The sequence below is a fragment of the Diceros bicornis genome, chromosome 36 (assembly GCF_020826845.1).
Source record: "Diceros bicornis minor isolate mBicDic1 chromosome 36, mDicBic1.mat.cur, whole genome shotgun sequence".
NCBI classification, from domain to species: Eukaryota; Metazoa; Chordata; class Mammalia; order Perissodactyla; family Rhinocerotidae; genus Diceros; species Diceros bicornis.
The window spans coordinates 22452902-22470380 of NC_080775.1; the positions used below are offsets into that span (position 1 = coordinate 22452902).

The window sequence follows — 17479 nt, forward strand, 5'->3', positions numbered from 1 at the left end:
GTCACTGATCTAAGTCCTTGGGATAGATTAGTGCAAGAAAGCAGACAAAAATCCCTATCTTTGTGGCAAAACATTCTTGCAGATCTCAAAAGTAACTTGGATTTAGTCTCCCAAGCCCTACATAAGTAAGCTATAAGCATAATAAACTATTTCTTGTTATGTAAGTAAAAGTTATGTCACTAATATATTCTCTGTTCCAAACTGGAAGCCAGGACTAATGCTCGACAATCTTATCAATAAGTTCCTTTCAAATTTTTGAGTTTGAAATAAGGCTATAGGTACCATAATTGTACAGGTGCAATAATTTCTACATGTCTTGCGTAGTCTTTTTTTAGGTAAAATTTAAAGGAGGAAATAAACCTCCTCCTAAAGACATAGGTAACTGAGAGATTTGTGCATATGTGATGTACAAATGACACTTTAACCATTCATTGCATCTTTTTCCAGAATGGGTAAAAAGATAAAGAAGGAAGCAGAACCTCCTCCTAAGGATGTGGTAAGTTTCTGATTTGAATACTAGTAGCACATTAACAACCAGTTTTAAAAATAAATTGTTCCAACAGTTTGGCATGTACCAGTATACACATGAGTACACGGTGGCAGAAGTCCAAAGTCTGACTAATGATAAGATTAGCCAGATAAATCTAACGTTATGTAAACAAACATTTACAACATTGTCATTACATAATTAGCACAATTAGAGAGTAATTATTAGCTTTCCAGTATGTGGATGGCATGTTTATAAGCCTAGTTAATGAATAAATAGTTTTGGTTGGTTCTTTTAAATACTTCACATTGACATTTGCCAGTCTGTCATTGATGTTAATTATCCAAGTAAATTTTCAAAAATTACTGGAAGTTATGCTACAGCTATTGGATATGTATATAAGGTTGTCTGAAGATGACTGTTTGGACATCAGAAGTCCTGTATTTTCCAATTCTATGGGGAGAGAAGTCTGGGTTCATCACTTTTTTCTATTCCAAATGCTTAAGTAATGCATTTCCCACAACACAAGGCCCTGTCTCTCTCTCTTTTTTAATTTTTTTAAATTCCAAACAAAAGCTTTTATTTTCATAACCCATAATTTACACCCAAATTTTTCAAAAACACAGTTGCCTTTATTTTATGAATATATCCAGAATCTTATACAACCTCTGCTTTATTTCCTCTATGTCGGAGACTATCAATTTGTCATTGGTGTCATATTTAGACGCAAGGCACTGTGCGGGGACATGCAGGTGATTCAAAGAGGACTAAAAGATAACTCAAGATATCAAGAATACTATTATCAAATAGAGCTGCTAAAATATATTTTCAAATAATTATCATTCAAGAAAATAATGCACCTGATTCCATAAGTTTGACTGAGATCAAATAAAGTATTATGACTTTTTTGTAGAAGGGAAACATCTAATCTAAAACCTATCAGCTTGTGATTAAATAAAAACTATAAAATATATTATGTTTAGAAGTCTGAGCTCTGCAATTAAATGTTTGAAACTCTGACCCCTGAATCTACCAGCTGTTTGATCTTGTCCAAGCTACTTCATTCCTCTGGCCTTCGTGTCCTAATCTTTGAAATGTGATCAATAATTGAGGGGTCTGCGATAGCATAAGCGAAGCACATGGTAAGTGTTTTACACAGAGCACGTGATCGATAAATGTTAACATCAGCGCTTTGTCCACATCACTTCTAGTCTCAACGACTTCCTCGTTCCGGCCTGCATTTCCTAACTCACAAGCACCAGCCTACAATGTTTGTTATTCCCCTTCTTGTTCCCTTCTAACTGAGGCATGCCCTTCCAGACCTAGTGAAAATTTGCCTCTTTTAAGAAGCTTTTGTTCTTTTTTTTTTTAATTTTTTGTTTATTGCAGTAACATTGGTTTATGACATTGTAAAAATTTCAGGTGTACATCATTGTACTTCTATTTCTGCATAGATTACATCATGTTCACCACCCAAATACTAATTACAACCCATCACCACACACGTACCGAATTATCCCTTTCACCCTCCTCCCTCCCCGCTTCCCCTCTGGTGACCACCAATCCAATCTCTGTCCCTATGTGTTTGTTTATTGTTGTTATTATCTACTACTTAATGAAGGAAATCATACGGTATTTGACCTTCTCCCTCTGACTTATTTCACTTTGCATTATACCCTCGCATACCTTTGCATCCATGTTGTCACAAATGGCTGGATTTCATTGTTTCTTATGGCTGAGTAGTGTTCCATTGTGTATATATACCACAGCTTCTTTATCCATTCGTCCCTTGATGGGCACTTAGGTTGCTTCCAAGTCTTGGCTATTGTGAATAACGCTGCAATGAACACAGGGGTGCATGTATCTTTACAAATTGGTGTTTTCAAGTTCTTTGGATAAATACCCAGCAGTGGAATAGCTGGATCATATGGTAGTTCTATCCTTGATTTTTTGAGGAATCTCCATACTGTTTTCCGTAGTGGCTGCACCAGGTGATATCTCATTGTAGTTTTGATTTGCATTTCCCTGATAGTTAGTGTTTTTGAACATCTTTTCATGTGTCTGTTGGCCATCTGTATATCTTCTTTGGAGAAATGTCTGTTCAGGTCTTTTGCCCACTTTTTAATTGGGTTGGTAGTTTTTTTGTTGTTGAGATGCATGAGTTCTTTATATATTTTGGAGATTAAGCCCTTATCAGAAGTATGGTTTGCAAATATCTTCTCCCAATTGTTAGGTTGTCTTTTCGTTTTGTTGATGGTTTCCTTTGCTGTGCAGAAGCTTTTTAGTTTGATGTAGTCCCATTTGTTTATTTTTTCTATTGTTTCTCTTGCCCGGTCAGACGTGGTGTTTGAAAAGATGTTGCTAAGACCGATGTCGAAGAGCATACTGCCTATGTTTTCTTCTAGAAGTTTCACAATTTCAGGTCTTACATTCAAGTCTTTAATCCATTTGGAGTTAATTTTTGTGTATGGTGTAAGGTAAGGGTCTACTTTCATTTTTTTGCATATGGCTATCCAGTTTTCCCAACACCATTTGTTGAAGAGACTTTCTTTACCCCATTGTATGTTCTTGGCTCCTTTGTCAAAGATTAGCTGTCCATAGATGTGTGGGTAGGCCCTGTCTCTCTCTTAAAAGCAGGGTTTTATCTTCTCTCGTTAAAGTTTATGAATTACTAAACGATTGTATTAAAAATAGAAAATGACGTTGGGCAATTTTCAGTTTAGAAACTTTAAAAATAAAATTTTTTTTTTTGCCGAGGAAGATTTGCCCTGAGCTAATATCTGTGCCAATCTTCCTCTATTTTGTACGTGGGTCACTGCCACAGCATGGCCACTGATGAGTGGTGTAGGTCCGCACCCGGGAACTGAACCTGGGCCGCCAAAGCGGAGTGTGCTGAACTTAACCACTAGTCCACAGGACCGGCCCCTAGAAACTTATTTTGAAAAAGACGCTTGGTGTGATTTTCTTCAAATAAAATGTGAATGGAAAAAAATGAGTGTAGTTGACAGACTCAAACAGAATTTTACAGTTTGAAGGAATCTGAGCTAGGTGCAGGGATCTCCCCGAGAACATTGGAGCATTGTGGTTATGAATGTGAACTTCGTCCCAGTTCTGCCTGTCACAAACTGTTGTTATTTTGGAGAAGTTGCCAAATTTGGCCAAGTTATTTCAGTTTTTCTCTATCTCTTAAGTGGGAATTGCAATGTCCAACTCATTTCAGCTGTTGAGTGAATTAAAATGAAGTTAAGCACATAAAGTTCTCAGTGCCTGGCACATAGTTAATACTCAGTAATTAAGATCTATTGTCATGGGAATCCTTTAGACTCTGCCACACACACACACACACACACACACACACACACCTGTGTAACTACTTATATCTGACCCTTTAATACTGCTGGGAACAAAGACTACAGAAGCACCTGTCTGCCCAGCTGTAGGAAAGCTTTACAGAGGTGGTCATTGTGGTCTCCTGATGTAGTTTCATCAGTCTGGCTGCTCCCTTTTGGACATACTTCTAAAATGTTCCAAATTCTCTTAGTTTTTCATTGCATCCTAGGTTTGCACTACCCCTCTTTATGCTGCCAAATAGCATCATTGACATCTTATTACTAGAAAGTGGACATGTGAACATAGTACTTGACAGCAAACACTTTCTGATTAAAATTGGAATCAAGGAACTATTAAACAATACATATATTTGTCTAATACACTTTCTATAATTTCATAATGTCTTGCTGGTATTCTCCTCTGTCCTCCAATCCTTGGGGAACACAATCAAGGGCTTGAGAAACAATTCCAATCCTAGTGTTAACAAAAATCGAGCTCTTGTTTCCTCAGTTCACTACAGCCTTGGGGGCAGCCAAAGATGTGTAACAATTACCAATGGTCCTTCTATCCTCCCCCTGCCCTGACTTTATGTTAATAAAGCTGATAGACTAGTATTGAAATATCTAACCACTTTTCTATGTCGTAAATTCGAATACTTCAAAACAGTATACCACAATTTAAAGTATCTGAGCATGGAGTTTGTCCCAAGGTGTACCTCTTCAAAGTCTATGAAAGGTTTGTTGTGCAAATTATAAATGAAAACCAGATTTAAAAGATGGATATATAACTGCTTCAGAAAATAAACTTTTCTATGTCAACTAATGACAATTTGCTTCTTATACATTTCCTAAAAACATTGTTTCCAAAGATTTTAATTTTTGTCTTTCACCTACTGGTTAAAATGGATAACAGGGATAGAAAGCAGAGTTTTTGGTGATATGGTTAAAACAAAAAGCTCCCTTTGCTTTTCTTAATATTGTCATTATTACAAGGTACATTAATATGTGAATGTATGGTTTATTGAGCTCTATTCCTTCTCATAAAAGAGAACACTAGCTAAAGAGATGCCTAGATGTGGGGAAGATATGGCTTGAATGATCAATACAATTATATTCTGTGTCTCCAAATCATTTCTATGTCTGGCTGAAAGGTTGTTTGTGATGCTTTAATAAAAGGCAAACTTCCCGTGGAATGATTGCATAGAAGAAGTATTAACAGAAACGACCTTAGTAAGCAGTATTTAGTATAAGGCAAGATATTTAATGAATAAGAGTATAGGCTCCAGAGTTACGTACTGCCAGAGTCTGATCCTTACTCCACCATCCACCATCTATGACCTGGGGCAAATTTCCTAACCTCTGCCTAGCCCGGTGGGGGTGTAATGGTACCACTTCATAGGATATCCACTTCATATCCACTCCCAGCGATGAGGCAAGGTTAGATAAATATAAGATGCTTAGAACAGTGCCTGGCACTAGATAAGAACTTAGTAAATGTTGTTATTATGGATGATATAGTTGAGGGTGCTGTTCATCATTCTACAAAACTGTAAAAGTTTGTATGAACTGTGAAAGGAGGCAGGGATATCAGCTGTGGAAGACCAGCTGGCCACTCAAGTTCCCGGAGGCCCGTTGTGTGGCTGTCATGATTCATGGTCAGGTCTTGGAGTTTATGAGCATGGAAATTTTATTCTCTTAATATTTCAGAGGCGACTGAGCTTCAGTGGGTAAATCTACAGTATCTAAACTCACACGAGATTATGACCTGGCTCCAGAATCTCAATAAGTATCAAGTTAACTAAACATTTATGTTATTGGGTCAACACCTTCTCTCCCTAGTTAAGTGCTTTTGGAGGGCTAAGCTTGGTGAGTGTTGGGTCAGAGCAACGGGCAACAGCAGAATCTGCTCCCTCACCTGGGCAACCAGACCCAGTTCCTCAGAAGAGTAGGATGTCTCCGAGGGCTTGTTTTTCCCAGACCCTCTTCAACCTCAGAACTCAACCTTTAACTCTTTGTCGTACACTGCCAAAACTGCCATAAACTTTCTTTAGAAATGAAGTATCATAGGAACTTATTTTCCCTTCTTTCTCCCTCATCACAGATAAACAAAACATCATAAATTAATAAAAAATATAGTATAAATTCATAAATAACATATATATACAAAACTGTATAAATAATTACCAGCTTGCTTACCTTGCTCTAGAAGTTTACTTTGATTCAGATTATAAAGAAAGCTAGAGGCCATTTTAGTTGCTTTCAATTTGAACCTTTACACTTTTTAGTGGATTTTAATTGATGTCTAGATATTCTTGATGAAAAGTTTATACTAGAGTGGTACAGTCTACCTCCTTCTCTTTATCAGTCTCTCTCTTCCTGTGTAATTGGCTCCTCATGATCTGGGACCACTGATGTGGTCAACACATTCCAAAAGAAGTAAAAAAAGTCTTTTATTTGCATTTATCGATACCATAAAAATCATTCAGTTGTCATGATTTACCTATTTTCACTGAGTTTAACTTGATAATTTTGTATTCTTTTAGACCTGTGCTTCTAATACAGTAACCACCAGCCACATATGGTTATTTAAATTTAAATTTATAATAATTAAAATTATATTAATTAAAATTAACAATTAAAAAATAAGATAAAAAGTTCAGTTCCTCACTTGCATTAGTTATACTTTAAGTGCTCAAGAGCCACATGTGTCCTGTGACTGCTGTTATTGGACAACGCAGAATCAGAACATCTCTATCATTGAAGTTCTATTGGACAGTACTATTCCTGACAGTCTTATTTCCTTAACAGAGATATAAAAATATTTCTATAAGTCTATCGCTTCTCTAATTAACTGAGCTTAGAATTCAGAGCTTAGCCAAATCCCTTCCCTTTCTTTCATTCCTTTTGTAAATAATTTTGGTTCATCATTTATTTTGTACAGAGCGTGAAATTATAATTCCACAATCAGCTTACTGGTGACTGACTGTGAGTTCCTCACGGGAAGGCAGATGGGATATGTAATTACAGCACAGTATTATTTATTTAGTCATGTGCCATTCTGTTATAGCTATCATTTTATTCTCAGTGCCTTTTTTAATAAAAAATTACTATAATGCTGTAGGCTCTGTGGGAGAAACAAATGTCATGCCAAGTTTCTCCACTCTCTGCCAAGCACTGGTATTTCTCCTCCTTTGATAGCTCTTTAGATTGTAATTCTCACAGTCTCAATCTTCCCTTTAAGCTTCTTGTACCCCGTATCACCTTTTTCTTGATGATGACTGGAAGATATGGTAAAATACTGAAGTGTTTTCTAAACTAGTGAAGGGGGATTAAGAGGTAATAACTATAGTTTTTGTTTAAATGTGTTTTCATGGGGGCCAGCCTGGTGGCGTAGTGGTTAAGTTCATGCGCTCCGCTTTGGCGGCTCAGGGTTCACAGGTTTGGATCCCGGGCGTGGACCTATACACTGCTCATCAAGCCATGCTGTGGAAGGTGTCCCACATATAAAATAGAGGAAGATGGGCACAGATGTTAGCCCAGGGCCAATCTTCCTCAGCAAAAAGAGGAGGATTGGCCACAGATGTTAGCTCAGAGCTAATCTTCCTCACAAAAAAAGAAAAGTATTTTCATGTACTCTGCTTCTTTGAGAATTGTAGTCATTCTGTGGAGATCACGACATATCCATGTTTCAATATAGGAAATTTATTCATATGGTTATAAAATCAGCTTTAAGAATATAAAATGTCAGAGGGCTCTGAAGTGGAAGTTCTAAAATTGGAAGGGAAATTTTGTTCTAAATGGGGGTTGCTGGAGAAGGTAACCAGCCAGAATGCTGGGAAAACTGTCTTATGTGGTAAAGATAATCTAAGGGTTCGGTGGGGAGTCAGGAGGCCTTATGAGAGTAGGATGGTAACTGTGGACCCTCTCCCCACAAAAAAGCATGCACGCACACACACACACACACACAGAGAAAGCCTAAGGATTTTCAATATCTAAACTACCATGAATAAAAAGCAAGAGAAAATTTATCCAGAGAGATAGAGTCCTGACAATTTAAAAAGGTATAAGCTTCTGTAGTTTCAAGTATTGTTTTATTATTATTATTATTTTTTTTAACATCAACTTTTTTTTTTTGAGGAAGATTGGCCCTGAGCTAACATCTGTTGGCAATCCTCCTCATTTTCTTTTTTCTCCCCAAAGCCCCCAGTACATAGTTGTATATCCTAGTTATAGGTCCTTCTAGTTCCTCTATGTGGGACACTGCCACAGCATGGCTTGATGAGCAGTGAGTAGGTCCATGCCCAGGATATGAACCTGTGAACCCTGGGGGCCACCAAAGCAGAGCGTGCGAACTTAACTGCTGCACCACCAGGGTGGCCCCTGTTTTATTATTTTAATTTTCTAGAAATGAAATAAAACTATCAAGAAGTGGTAGGTGACGTGGTGATCACTAATGATGGCCTTAGTGAGAACTATTTTGGTGAGTTGATGAGGATGAAAGTCACATTGGGGATGTTCAGCAGGAAGTGAGAGTGAGAAAATGGAGAAAAGTAAATAATTCATAAGATTTTTGACTGTGAAAGGGAAGGAGAGATAGGTTGGCACATGGAGGATGATTAATATCTGGGGAAAGTTTGTTTTTGTTTTAAAATAAGAGTTTTGAGAAATCAGAGTTCACGGAGGCTAAGGTGGCTGGAATTTTCAGGGCAGAGTGCGAGAGTGGAGGGGAGTGCATAGACAAATAGCTCTAGAAATCTGGTGAATGGGGTCTTTGATTCTTTGACTTCTAAGCTGCACAGGGTAAAACTCCATATGACAAAGAACAGGCATGATCAGCTATTAGGGAGTTGTCAGCTGAATAAATTTTGGAGTTCACACAAGTCTGGGAGACATTCTAATTTTGAACATAAAGAATGGAGAGACCTTAATGAACACCCAGGGCATTAAGTAGAGGCCCCAAAAGGGTCATATATTAGCAGTAGTATGGCTAAACCAGCTCTAGAGTAAAGGCTTCCCTAGACCTGCCCTAATAAAGCTTTAAAACAGGCCTTAGATAGATCAGGCTGATCTATAAGTAAGGCAACTGCCTAGCAGAACTAAATTCAACATCCTTCAAGAGAAGACCCCTTACCTAAAGAATCCAGACACTCAACAACATAATTTTCACAATGTCCAGTATCCAATCAAAGATTATTATATAAGCAAAGGAAAATGTGACCTATAACCAGAAGAAATATCAGTTGATAAGTCAATAGGGGAGATAAAATTGGATACTAAAAAATTCAGTTATCCAAAAGAAGACAGGAAAAAAGTAACAGAGAACAAATGGGAAAAAGAGATAACAAATAGCAAGATGGTCCATTAAAACCCAACCATATCAATGACTATATTAAATGTAAGCCATTTAATACCCCAATTAAAAGTGAGAGATTGTCATACTGAATAAAAAAGCAAGACCCAACTATAAGCTGTGTATAAGAAATCTCCTTTAAATATAAAGATATAGATAGGTTAAAAGTAAAAGTATGGAAAAATATATACCATGCAAACCCTAATGATAAGGAAGCTGGAGTGCCTGTGTTAATACTGGACAAAGTATATTACAGGACAAGCAATATTACCAGAGAAAAAGATATACATATCATAATAATTGAAAAGATTCATTTTTAAGAGGAAAAACAGTCCTAAATGTTGTTCACCTAAAAACACAAGTTTAAAATACATGAAGACAAAAAAGATATTATTTGCCATAGCATCAAAAACAATGAAATATGCAGAGATAAGTCTAACAAAATAAATGTAAGGCCTATATGCTGAAAACTATAAAACATTGCTGAGATAAATTAAGAAAGATCTAAACAAGTGAAGAGGTATACTGTGTTGGATACAGATACATTGCTGATGGGAATGCAAGACATTAAAACTACTTTGGAAAAAACTTTTGTTTTCTGGTAAAGGTAAACATACACTTACCAGACAAGCCAGCAATTCCACTCCTAGGTATTTACTCAAGAGAAATGGAAACATACGTCTACAAGAAGACTTGTATGAAAATGCTCATTGCAGCTTTATTCATAATGACCCCAAACTGAAACAACACAAAGATCCATCAACAAATTGAATGGATAGACAAATTATTCATACATCTCATATATTCATACAATGAGATACTACTCAGCAGTAAAAAGGAATGAACGATTGATACATGGAGCAATATGGATGAATCTCATAAGCATTCTGCCAAATGAAAAGAGCCATACATAAAGAGTACCTATGTGATAATTTCATTAATATGAAATTCTAAAACGGTCAAAATTAATCTACAGTGAAAGAAAGCCAGGTCGGTGGTTGCCTTGATTGGATATGGGAAGGGGAATCAACTGCATAGAGGCGAGAAAGAATGTTTTGGGGTAATGGAAAGTGCCACATATTGTTTGGACTGGTTGATTTTATGGTCATATATATTTCTCAAAACTCATCAAACGTACACTTAAAATAGGTGCATTGTATTGAATCTAAATTGGCCCTCTGTAAAGTGGATTCAAAAGAAGTATATGGGAATAATTCAATTAATAGGAAGAAGTTACTACACCTGAGAAAGAAGGGATGATTAATACTAGGAGGTAACTGAGAATCTATAGGTTTTATGAGAATGGGGGACTTGATTATCTTGTTTAATGTGCTGTTCTTAGTGTCTGCGACTTATTAGGGGTTGAGTATAAATGTTTATTGAGTGAATGAATTGATTAACATGAATGGATTAAAAATCCAAAACACACATTAGATAATGGGCTTGGATAGTAGAAGAAACAGTTTGTCTAGTGTAACAGAAGAAAATGTGCAGATATGGTAGATTTGAGTCCCTTCTGAAATTGTTGATCATGAATTTATAGGAACACTAATTTTTCCTGTAGTTTAACATTCTCTAAGAATGCTTGGATGCTTGATGCAAATGCAAAGAAAGCAAATACTAGTGTTTGTTCATGGTTTGGGTTTTCTAAAACTGATTTAATGAAACGACAGAAGGACAAGGAGGTTTAGGGTTTGGCAGGAGTGTTATTAAAATAATAGATCATAAAATCTAAGCAGGGTAAGAAGTAAAGTGAAGGAATGAGAAAGCTGATGAAGTGAAACTAGAGGGAATAAATGGACTGGGGGTCCCAATGAAGTTGAAGAATAGCTATAGTGGGAGTAGCTGAACAATGAAGCTGTATCTTTAACCACTTGTTGGTTGGCTACCATGATTTTCCATGTGCAAGTATTAAATTGGCTTTTCTCCTGTTAGTCTGGTTTTGTGTCAATGTTGTTATTAATCCAGCCATAAAAATTCAAGAGGAGTAGAATTCTCCCTCCCTGACAGTTTACATCCAAGAGAAATGAAGGCATATATCCACAAAAAGACATGTACAAGAATACTCCTTGCAGCTTTATTCATGATAGCCTCAAACTAAAAGAAAAGAACCCAAACTAGTATATTCATGCAACAGAATACTATATAGCCATAAAAGTATGACTTAGTAATACAAAAATGTGAATGAATCTCAAAGACATTGTGCTGAGCTAAAGAAGGCAGATGTGAGAGTTCATGTTGTATGATTCCATTTATATGAAGTTTAAGAACAGGAAAAACTAATTGATCATTTTAAAATTTGTATAATGACTATCTTTCTGGAGTTTTGGAGGAGAAAGGAATGTGAAGGAAATATTCACCGGTGATAGAAATCTTCTATATTTTGGTCAGAGAGATCTGAATTCATATTCTGGACGATCAAGTGGAAGAAATATCTATCGATACACAAAAAAACAGAGTAGGTTTTGCTTTTTAACCCAATCTGACAATCTTAGTTAATGAGATTTATTTACCCTATTGATGTTTATTTTGGTCATTGATATATTTGATTTTATTCCTGTCATTTTATTTTAAGTTTTTGGTTTTTCTTTGCAACATTTTCATGTTGTATTTGTTTTATATTTTCTTTCCTTTTTCTGAATTGAGCCACTTTGCTTTGGTACCTTTTCCTTTTGGTAATTTGGAACTCTACTACTTATCTGTAGCCTATTAAAAACACATATTTAAACCTGTTTTTCCTGTTGATGTAAAAAATAAGTAATAACTAGGCAACAATCTTGTTTTCTTTACCAAAAGTTTCTTTTACCTGAGTTTTGTTGAAAAAAAATCTAGAATTTTAATTCCAAGTCATTATTAACGTTTTTCTTGTAGTGTGTCATTGTTACTTCAGGACTCTTTTCTTAAGAATTACATTACGATTCACAGCATCTTATCAATCAGTTTGACTATATATTTTACTGTGCTTGTTGATCCACCACTGTTGTTTTTATATTTTGTCCTCCCCAATTTTGGCTGGAGTATTTTCCAAGTAATTTGTTTGAGTATATAGTTGTTGAGTTTGTGAATGCCTGAACATATCTTTTTCACTTATGAATGATAACTTAGCCAAATATAAATTTCTAGGGTCACAATCCTTTTACCTCTGAACTTTGTTGACTATCTTAGTAGAGAGTTGAGTGAAGGGAGGGTCATTGGGTCATTTGCTGAGGCCTTGTCTTTCCTTATTATTCAAAATTATTTCTGCTTCCTATTATGTATTTTCTATTTAGTCAAGCTCCTCTTTTATCCACCATAAAGCCAACGTTCATTCCCATTTTAAACCTGCCTAGTGCGATTTTTCCCATTTGAATATCCTTCCTCCTTATCTCAACCTTTTATTCGTTCTTCAAATCATATCTAACATTTTACCACCTCCATGGACCTTTCTCCATTTACCTCAGTTCAAATTAATTTCCCCTTCCTCATCCCAACATTTATTGTCTCTGTCATGTTTTTGTATTTCATAGAATCCTAGAGTTTTATATCTGGAAGAGATCTAAGAGGTATAATCCAACTCCCTGATTTTTCAAATTAAAAAAATGTGGTCAGTGAGCCACATGTGTAATCTGATGACCCCAAGTCCTCTGGCAATCTGGGGCTGCCCTTTAATACCTAAGTAAGATGGTTCTCATGCTTCAGTCCTCAAATACTTTCAGAAGTTCTCCCTTAAAATTTCTGTGGATTTCTGCGTCCTTACGCTCTCCTGATCAGGGTTGCAGCCAGCAGTCTAGCCATTGCTCTGGGCTCTGCTAGAGGCCATCTTTTCTCACTGGTTCATGTCACTGGAAACACAAATACCACAAGCCTGGTGCACATGGCAGACTGTTACTGAAGATTTTCCCCCAAAAAAGAGTCTAAGAGGCTTGAGAACAAACAACATGACTTTCTTAACTCTTACAGTTCCTAGTATAGAGTTAGACATACACAGACAACAGCTTTAATTTGGTTGTTCGATATTGCTGTCTTAAAATCCAACAGCCATTTCCCCTTTAAGGGGAATGTTTATCCCAGCCGTGCCCTTTCAGGTCATTGCTTTCTGCCATCTTCTCTGTCTTCTTCACTCTTCCATCCTCACACAGTTATGTTTCGTTATTCAGAATAATGTGTCTCTACATCCTATGCCTGAAACGGAACACCAATTTTTGTTATATCCCAAAACACAGTGAGATGTTCATTTAGGAAGGGCCAACACAAAGAGCCAGCTAAAGCTTTGAAATTCAATTTTGTTTTTAGCATAAGCGGAACTTCCTCTGCCACCAGTCTAAGTGGAAGAAAAATAGTGTAATAATTTGTTTTCTCCTTGACCGAAGAAAGCCCATAGGTGTCATGAGTTTGTTATTGTTCATTTTAGCTACACGTGAATTCTCAAGATCTCGTGGCAGGATATAGGTCTTCCTGGAGTTATATATATTTTCTTTATACTAAATTACTATTTCCCCTGTTCCAGATTTTATCCAATTTTACATTTTGTTATATGCTGTTTTCTATTGTTTTTTAGTTGTTTCACAAATGTAATTCCTCCTTTCCCAGAAATAGTATAGTGATTAGAAAGCAGGTTCTGATTATGGATACTGTCAGGAACTCTATTATATCCAGGTACTCAAGAACTCTTATGTATTGACTAAGAATTATTCTAATATATGTTATTTAGTCAGCATCTATTATGTGCCACACAATGTGCTAAGTGCCTTACATGTATGATCTCTAATCCTCTCCTGATCCTTTAAGATAGGTATTATTATACCCATTATACAGAAAAGGAAACTGAAACTCTAGCAGCTTAAGTAACTTGTTTGATCCCGCATGGCTAAATTAAGAGGCTAGATTTGTCAGATTTCAAAACACTTTGCTTTTCCCACCATCCTCCAGGAATTCCAAAGCTGCCAATGTTGACAACGGTCTCTCTATCAGTGATATTTTTTAAATAAAAACTTTACAATGCGCTTAGTGCGCAGTGACCACATCTTTTTTGTAAGGTTACATTCTCTTTAAGTTTCCAGACACTATTTATTTTTTATGTGCTTCAAATCTCATATGTGAACCTGATATTTTTCTCTCTGCGTTTCAGTTTGATCCATTAACAATTGAAAGCAAAAAAGCAGCAACTGTGGTGTTAATGCTTAATTCTCCAGAAGAAGACATTTTGGCTAAAGCATGTGAAGCCATTTATAGATTTGCTTTAAAAGGTTTGGATTTTTTCAGTTTATCTTTCTATTTCATTAGTTTCTTAAAATATTTCCTACATAATGGGCACTCTTCTCCCTAGTCTTGAACTTACTTCCTGTCAGATGCATTCTTTCAGACAACCAGAATATCATTTAATGCATTACCTGTAAGTAATGCATCTCCCTAAGTGCCTAACCTAATCCTAAGGAGTAATTCAGTCACTGGGTAGAATAGTCATTTTGAAGGTTTTATTGACGTTTAAAAAATTGTAAATGTCACAGGAGCTGAAAGAACTTCCAAAGGTCAAAGCTGGAACAATTTGAGCAACAAAATAAATAAAGTAGTATTGGATTATAACCCAAAGTAGAAAATAAATATCTATGAGCCTATACTGATACAAATAAATGATTGAATAAGTAAATAAATGGGAGAGAAAAGACAAATCCCCTATGTGGAAGAATTCCAAATAATTTACGTAGCTACTCTGCCCTCAAGGAGGCAGAATATAACTTCCCACTCTTAGATGCAGGCTGTGCATAGTGACTTCTTTCCAAAGAGTACAAAATGGAAACAGGGGAAAAAAGACTAGGTCTATATTGGAGAAACCTGACAAACACCACCTCAGCTAGGTGATCAAAATCAATGTCAACAGTGATAAGTCATGTTGATATGTGACCTTGACATGATATAATGAAAATGGTATTTACTTCTGTTATTTTTCCCAAAAACCTATAACCCCTAAATCAGGCAAATTCCAAGTCAGGGACATTCTACAAATGCCTAGCCAGTACTCTTCTAAACTGTCACAGCCGTCAAAAGCAAGGAAAGTCTGAGAAACTCTCACAGCCAAGAGGAACTAAGGACCCATGATGACTAAATGTTGTGGGGGAACCTGCATAGGATCCCTGAACAGAGAGAGAGAGTTAGGCTAAAAGTAAGGAAATCTGAATAAACTGTGGACTTTAATTAATGATAATGTATCAATATTGGTTCATTAATTGTAACAATGTACCTACTAATGTAAAATGTTAATAACATGGGAAACTGGATGTGGGATATGTGGGAACTCTCTGCACTATCTTTGCAATTTTTCTGTCAAACTAAAACTGTTGTAAAAAATAAAGTTTATTAAAACATTGTAAATGTTACAAATTAGGATCTATTGAAAGGCTTATTCATAGAGGATTTACAAACATGAAAGATGGTTATAATTTAGTTCATTTCAAATGGTGATAAAATGAGACTTACACGGCATAACATTTTAATTGCAATATTTGAAGAGTTCAGTATAACTTGGTATTTTTAACAAAACCTTTTAAACTAAGATAGGAGCAATTTGATTTTTAAAGAAATGATACCTTAAACATTGTTTTGGGACTTGAATGATAGAACAACAAATCATTCAGCTAGCACATGGTGAACCACTTGCCTTGCTGTATCACTCTACTGCCTACTGTATCATCACTGGGAACCCAGACAGAGACCAGAGTGGTTCTGGAAGGTATGGTCCATGAGTAGATTGTGGAGAATTCTGTGTCAAATTTCAGGGAAACACTGGATCATGCATCTATGGCAGCATGAGTCTCATTCAGCCTTATAGAGTCATCATCTGTCATGGCTTTTTATATGACAAGAAATAGGTAGGCATGTATTTTATGTGAAATCAATTGAGAAATTATTCTAAGTCTGGTGTTTTGTACTAGTAGTATTTTCTGAAATATTTTTTTAGGATAAATGATGGAGATTTGCCTTCTGGCCAAGATAGAGTAAGGGGCCAGGTTTATCCTCCTGACTGAAACAACTAAGAAAATAGAAAAATATATGAAATAACAGTTGGCAAAACACTGAATATCAGGCAATGAAGAACAGTGACCATTGAGAGACAGGAAACAAAGGAAGAAGCCCTATGATTGTCCCAGCTTATTGATTTCAGAGAGTTTCCAGGCCATAGCACAGGAAGTGCCTGGTGGACTCTCTGAGTTGAGAAGACAGATCTGAGAGTCCAGAGAGACAAAGGCAGCAAGAGTTTTCAGGACAGAGTAACAGGAAAAAGTTGTACAGAGAGAGAACTCAGGAGATCTGTAAAGGGTCTCACTTCAGTGATCTGAGTACTGATCAGCATGTACATGTGTGGGAACTATGTGAAGTCAGACCAAGTACCCAACAGAATTAGAGATAACAGTGCCTGGTGCTCACACAGGGCCAGAAGTAGTGCCTGTTCCCATCAGTCACACTGAAAAACCTCAAGATTCATGGAGAATCATGTAGGATACACAGACGGGTCTTGCCTCAATACTTAGAAATAATTAGCCCTAGATTGAGCCTTGTTCTAGTATTACCTAGGAAATATTTAAAAAGCAAGTCTGGAAAGGATCAAACTGTTTCCAGAGAACTTAACTGTGTCCCAGAACAAATTTCAAGAATACAAATATATCCATTGTCCAACGAGGTAAAATTCATAATGTCTGGCATCCAATAAAAAATTGCCAGGCATGAAAAGAAGCAGGAAAATACAACTCATAATGAGGATATAAATCAATCAGTAAATGCAAACTGACCCAATGTATGTGTAACTAGAGTCTCTGAAAAAATGAGAGAGGGACAGAAAAAGTATTTAGAGAAATAATGACCAAAAATTCCCCCAATTTGATGAAAACTCTAAGCCTCCAATTCAAGAAGCTCATCAAAACTCAAGCACAATGAATATGAAGAAAACTATACCAAGGGACGTCGTAATCAAATTACTTGAAAAGAGTGATAAAGAGAAAAATCCTAAAAGCAGCTAGAGAAAAAAACATGCTACATTCAGAGGAACAAAGATAAAGATGACAATAGACTCATCATCACAAATGATACAAGCAAGAAGTCAGTGGAGCAACATCTTTAAAGTACTGAAAGAAAAAAACTTTCAACCTAGAATTCTATATGCAGCAAAAATATCTTTCAGAAACATAAGAGAAATAAAGTCTTTTTCAGACATTCACAAGCTGAAGTAGTTCATTGTAGGCAGACCCACACTACTAATTATGGTAAAGTAGCTCCTTCAAGCAGAAGGAAAATAATGCCAGATGGAAATATGGATCTACACAAAAGAATAAAGGTAGAACA

General features: G+C 36.2%; 1 protein-coding gene across 1 annotated transcript in view; it reads left to right on the forward strand.

Annotated features, from left to right (window-relative positions):
- The first annotated feature begins 448 nt into the window (after window positions 1-448).
- Window positions 449-17479, forward strand: part of ARMC3 (armadillo repeat containing 3) — a 93280-nt gene continuing 76249 nt past the window's right edge. The window contains exons 1-2 of the mRNA XM_058532565.1: window positions 449-496; window positions 14274-14391. Coding sequence (XP_058388548.1) covers window positions 449-496; window positions 14274-14391 — 166 coding nt within the window. The remainder of the gene's footprint in view (window positions 497-14273; window positions 14392-17479) is intronic.